Source organism: Ictalurus furcatus, chromosome 10 (assembly GCF_023375685.1).
Source record: "Ictalurus furcatus strain D&B chromosome 10, Billie_1.0, whole genome shotgun sequence".
In the NCBI taxonomy this organism is placed as follows: domain Eukaryota; kingdom Metazoa; phylum Chordata; class Actinopteri; order Siluriformes; family Ictaluridae; genus Ictalurus; species Ictalurus furcatus.
The window spans coordinates 26,754,825-26,761,007 of record NC_071264.1 but is presented as its reverse complement, the minus strand read 5'-3'; the positions used below and the strand labels follow the sequence as shown (position 1 = coordinate 26,761,007).

At 37.6% G+C, this 6,183-nt stretch overlaps 1 protein-coding gene across 10 annotated transcripts in view; it reads right to left on the bottom strand.

Annotated features, from left to right (window-relative positions):
* LOC128614222 (uncharacterized protein C2orf73 homolog) overlaps positions 1–5,521 on the bottom strand; it is a 7,109-nt gene extending 1,588 nt beyond the window's left edge. Inside the window, exons 1-6 of one of the 10 annotated variants that reach the window (XR_008387017.1) lie at positions 5,507–5,521; positions 5,079–5,265; positions 3,899–3,945; positions 3,452–3,674; positions 3,188–3,341; positions 1,585–1,691 (exon numbers count right to left, since the gene is read on the bottom strand). Coding sequence is in view for 8 of the 10 variants with exons in the window: in XM_053635583.1 (XP_053491558.1) it covers positions 1–207; positions 1,585–1,691; positions 1,913–2,023; positions 3,188–3,341; positions 3,452–3,674; positions 5,079–5,158 (882 nt within the window). In the remaining 2 variants the exon portion in view is untranslated. Of the gene's footprint in view, positions 208–1,584; positions 1,692–1,912; positions 2,024–3,187; positions 3,342–3,451; positions 3,675–3,898; positions 3,946–4,311; positions 4,327–5,078; positions 5,266–5,506 lie in introns of those variants that run through there. The other 9 variants (XM_053635583.1, XM_053635585.1, XR_008387018.1 and 6 more) reach the window with 9 other exon arrangements.
* Between the last annotated feature and the right edge of the window lie 662 nt (positions 5,522–6,183).

Genomic DNA, 6,183 nt, shown 5'->3' with positions numbered 1-6,183 from the left:
CGCTGGGCGTTTCCTCTGGGTACTCCGGTTTCCTCCCCCAGACCAAAGACATACGTGGCAGGCTGATTGGTATGTCCAAAGTGTCCGTAGTGTATGAATGGGTATCTGAATGTGATTGTGCCCTGTGATGGATTGACATCCTGACCAGAATGTACCCTGCCTTATGCCCGATGATCCCTGGGATAAGCTCCAGGTTTCCCCGTGACCCTGAAGGATATGCGGTATAGAAAATGGATGGAATAATAACAATAGAGGAACTACATTGTTCAGATTATATTACATTAGGCTCCGCCAAAACAGTTTGAGCTCAGGTGGAGCTCTAGTACCAGAGTACCAGAAAATATATTTTTATTTAATACACCACAGCACTACTGAATACTCAAATGGGATTGGTTAAAATGTGTTGATTATTTTTTTCTGTAACAGCAGCTCTAACAGTAATGGAACAGCAATTCACAGGTTTATATTGTATCAATGCTCTCGTTGTAATATGTTATCATTTCTATAGCAACAACTTACATAGGGAATTGCATGGAGGATGCTCCACATAAACGGGTTAAAAATATGCGTAATCGTTGATGTGTTGACGTTTTCTGTGAGGACACATTTATTGGACATTTTTGGAAGGAGTCTCCAGTGTCATTGTTGTATAATGGTCAGAGGTAAACCTTGAGTATTCTTCAGGACAGAGGAGATTACAGTGTCTTGATCAACATGACCAGTTGGGATTAGAGAAACCTAATTTCAACATTTTTAAATGTGTCATGCTTGGTTTGTGCGTATTATTATGAATTAATCATCCCAACTTTGTGATAAAAAGTTAATTGTTGGCTGGACTGGTACGTTAACTAACATTTCCTGATCCTGCTGGAAAAGACAAGCAAGCAGTGAAAGTGTGGTGTTTGAATGACCGGAAAATATTTTTCCTCCATGTTTTTCCTTTGGGCTTTTGGGATTTATCGAATAGATGGAGCAAACTGACCCTGTAGAGACGACCGGTTTTTCTCATGCTAGCAAAATTTCCGTGTGTGAGTCTGAAAGTGAAATGAAGGATTTGCAACATAGTGATAAACCTATCATAGCTAAAATTATTTGAGAATAACGTTTCTCTCATTAATAAATTGTGATATTAGCAATAAAGTGCAAAATCCTCTGCCATGAAGACTGTCCTGTGTTGGTAAACATTAAGTTAGAGTTTTACACCTGACTATTACATAGCACTGACACTGGAGACTCGTTCCATAAATGCTTGCATTACTGTATAAACAATTACACCGATTTTTTTGTCTGTTTATGTAAAGCAATTGCCAGACAAGTCTCTGTGTATGCTGTTTTTAGAGAAATTACACCATATTAGAACAAGTGCATTAATATAAAGCTGCAATTTGAAGATGAACAACTGTCAGAGATGCTGTTCATCACGTTCTGAACTATCAGAATTGAGAATTTTTAACAGCCTTGTGGCATCATGACCATTAAAAAGAGTTCAATTGAATTCTATATGATTTAGATATTTGGATGTTTCTTAACATGACTGACTTCCTAGGAAAACCATTAGTAAGTACACAGACATATCAATCTTACTCTTCCTTGATAGGGTTGGTCGTGAATTCTCCTGGAGTCATACTGGTGAATGAAGGACATGTGCTCCACTAGTTCTTCAGGCTGGCCAAGAGGACCCAAAGTTGGAACTGCAAAGATCAGGAACAATCAACTACAACAACAAACTGTAATCTTACAAACAGTGTCCAAAAATACTGGTACCTTTCAAGAAAACTGTCAGAAAATGGGATAATTGATGGCATCATTAACCAGGAAATTGAAGCACAAAAGCTGGTTGCTTCCTGGTTGCCAGGATGGTTAAAACTAAGCCTTGGTGAAGCGTTCGAAAGAAAAATGACCCCATACATACAGCCACATCGAGACAGGAATAGTTCAAGGAACACACAAATGAATCTTTTGCAATGACTATCCATCTCAGTGTCTGGATTTGTGTTTAACATCGGTGAGGACGCCCACGTATCTACACAAAGCAAAAAACATGAAGGATTCTGAAATGGTCAGCTACAAGGACTGTTCAAGAGTCAACCCTGTTTGACATTAAAAGAAGTGCCATTAGAAATCATGAGCTACTTGACAAAAGCTGCTTGTTATACAGGATCGTCATAAGTTTAAACTCAAAATATTGCAATGTTGATGTATTGTTTGTTTTAACGTTGCTTTTTACCAGCAGCAGCTAACGACCAAGGATTCTGGTAAGGCAGGACAATATTAATAACAACAAATAAAATTAAATCGAGAGGCTATCACACTTGGCTTGTGCTACAGGATGCGCAGTGAATTTTTAGAGTAATCCTGTAAGGCAGTTGAGGGAAGACATCATACAGTCATCCATTGTATTAGCTTGTTTGGACCTGTGTTAGACGTGCCTCTGTTCAGCTGTGTTCAGTAAAGCAGGTGTGTTTCCCAGCACCGCTGTCACAGAAGGGATCATTTTATTAACCAGGGTTGCTAGATTTCAGCAAAATGTCCAGCCCAACTACATCTCAAAAACCACACAAAAGATTAAACTAACCCAAAATATTTGGACATTGAAAAAAGGGAGCCACATTTAGACACACTGTAGAAGAAATTGATTGTATTTCATTCTGATGTAGTTCATTCTGACTCTTACACATGAATTTTGCCTAATCTTGCAAGCCATTAACTGTTCTGTGTGCTGCCCCTCCTCTGAGCATGGGGCACCGTGATTCTTTCCCGAATGGGCCTCTATTAGTGCTTGTTGCAGTTACCATTTTTGACCACTAGGTGCAATAATATGAATCAGGAAAGGTGAACAAATCAAAGAAACATCAGGTTTTATCTGTCAAAAATATCATTAAAAAATCGTTAGCCACTCAAAATAGGTAATTAGATTTTAAAAAATAACATTTAAAAAATGACATATGGAGTAGTGCATGAGATTAACCTTACCTTAACGGCTAATATACGAATATGGTGGGGTTCTGCCTCACCTGCCCCTTTGGTCAATTTTCATGGAGGATGCCAATACTTTTTTTGACTGTAAATCCAACCTTGGATAAGGGTTTCGTGATTTCTACATTCTCAGGGGTTTGAAAGATTAATAATCATATACCATAACACACACACACACACACATGCACACACGCACACACACACTGCTCACTTATTCCTGTAGCTGGAGTCTTATTTCTCGCCTCTCGAACCCTGGTCACTGGAATGTGCGTGATCGGTTGGTAATCACGTCTCTGAGTGCTCTCCTTACTGTATGCTGTTTTTCTAGGATCTTTCTTGTCTGGTGTATTTAGCCACCATTTAGACTATTAGAAATGATAACAAAAGAAAAAAAATCATTATCATTTTAATAGCAAAGCTAATAATTACACAGACACCATGGAATGTTGTTTCTTATGTCTAAGGTAATTGGAACCTGTTCGTCCTTCGTGTTCTCAGTTTCCATATGAACAATGGGCTCGTTGAGGAACCTCACGTTGGTCCTGATGAACTTGACGTTGTAAGGTTGTGGGATATTGTGTGTCTTTAGCGCCTCTGTCGCTTCTGGGTCTCGGGATGCATATTTGTGGTCCTTATACACCTCGTCTGGATTTAATCGCTCTGGGATGTTTTCATCAAATATCCTGTAGGTGTTTGAGCTGAGAGCAGAGAGCAGATGTGAGGAGGAAACACTAGTTCTACATAACTTTCTTCCTTGTGTGCTATTATAGGAAAATAATCAATAACAGAGTGGTTACTCTTTACCACCATGAAGATTATTTTCCAAAAAAGTGAAATGTTTTATTACTCTTATGGTCTACTGCAGACATTTGCCAATGATTACCATTTTTAATAAAATAAAGAATGACAGATTTATAGTTACATTCAATGTTGGGGAATGTCTTCAAAACAGGTCAGCTCCTGTTATCACTTATAAGACAAACGAACAGAGCTTGTCATGTTACCAAGAAACCACAAAAAGGCTTTGACTGAATGCGCGTTGTGATGACGTCTCGTGATGTGTCTTGGCCCAAATCTGTGGTAATTTTTAAAAATTGCAAGCTCCTTCAAATATTGCGGTGTTTTGTTTTTTTTGCTTTATTTTGCACTCATTTCTGCGATCGCAAAATCTCAAAATCTTGGAAAGACTGTTTAATGCAATTAGGGTGTTACTAAGCTCTTTTGAAACGTTCCTTAGCTTTTAATGGTTGTTTTCTACTTTCTACTGTTCGTATGGAATTTTAGGAAAGATCCGTTCTGCTCTCCGGACCTGCCTGATCCGTTCGGATGCCCTACCTCTGGATGGAGCTCTCATCTACTCCAATTCCAGATGGACATTGTCACTATGGTTGCTGGGACTACGGTTGTTTCTAAGGCCAAACAGATGTCATATTAAACCATAGTGAACTTTCCTTCACTTTCACACTATCTGTTGTTACCCAGATGAGGATGGGTTCCCTTCTGAGTCTGGTTCCTTGCAAGGTTTCTTCCTCTTAACATTTTTTCCTTGCCACCGTCGCCACCGGCTTGGTCAATTGGCATAAATTCGCACATTTAAAATCTATATACAGTGTTTATATGTTTCTGTAAAGTTGCTTTGAGACAATGTCTATTGTAAAAAGCGCTATACACATAAAATTGAATTGAATTGACTTGGATATGAATAGCAAAAATACTGAAGATTTTATCAACCCTGTTATTGTTGTTACTGCTGTAAGAAATGAAATACATACTTTTACTCAGTCTACTTAACGTGTTCACGCAATATTACACACGTTGATGAATTCGGATAAGTTCTGTTGCTGAAATTTTGATTTATTGATGTCATGAATAAATGAAAAGAGCAAATAAATAACGCTTTAAACGTGTCACTGAGGATGAAATTAAAGACTTAAGCCAATTGAAAAATGTCATTAACATGTCATTATAAATGGTTTTCAATCAGTCTTGATTAAAAACATATTTTATACACATGTAGACAGTGAACACCTTAAGGGTGTCAGAAATGCTTCACGTGTTCACCCTTTCTATGCTACTACAGGTGTAGTTTCTGTGGTACATACCGGAATGCTTCTCGTACCTTCTTCTTTCGGGGCAGGTGTATCTCCGCGCGCTGATACATGTTTACCTCTGTCGAGTGCATTTGCCCCCTTACTTTCGAATACCCTTTATTATTTGGAGGTTGCTAGGCAACCGGTGCAGGCAGTAATTTGACACTTGACTTCACGACCACACATTTTATGCCCTATACTGATATAAACAGACAAAAGAAAGCGCATTAACATTAAATATAACATTTCAAAATAAAAAAAATATTGTTTGGTGTTTTTGCCATTTTTATTCACTTATAATTAAATGTATGAATAAAGGTGGATTAGCCAAAGCATGAGCAGGCTAATAGTGTAGCTTGAGACCCTATAGCCTAGCCTTCACTGAATTACTGAAGAAAAACAAACACTGTTAATCCTGTGCTAACATGGATAAATAGTACCTGTTTACAACCTAAAATCTTTAGAATACCCAATCAAAGAAAAGTATAATAGCTTTTTACAAGACGTTATTTTTGTTTGCACGGAAAATAACGCTATATTTATTAACGGGAATCTTTTCAGTGAGTCATTTGATCATTTGGCTCAGCTGACCCACAAGACTCGACTCTTTCGGCTCCTTTTCCTAAACCATACAAAGTTTGCGATATTTTGGTCAGTGGTTGTTCTTCATTGCTTGACTAAATTGTTTTTATGAAATGTCACTCTACTATTCTACCTTCTAATTAGCTAAATAAATAAATAAATAAATTTAAAAAATAAATAAATAAATAGATTCAAAGATTCGACTCGTTAGCGAACGACACATCAGTAGTGGCATTACAAGGATCTCTGAGTGTGCTAAAACAACTACAGGAATTTTTTTTTAAGGTTTATGAAAGCACAGACTAAATGGAAAAGTATTTTAGGATTAACAGTATTACAGGTGAATGATTTATGCTTACATGTTGTATGCTAGTCAGTGATTTTGTTTTGCTTGAGCCACGCACAATATTTAAAAGAAAGAAAATGTGATGGCGCAGACAGTTTTCACTGGTATGCCTACTGGAAATGAGTTTCAAGACAACTGGTGGAGGTTATTGGAAATCTAAAAACAACCCGATTTGCTGCCTGTTTTGTT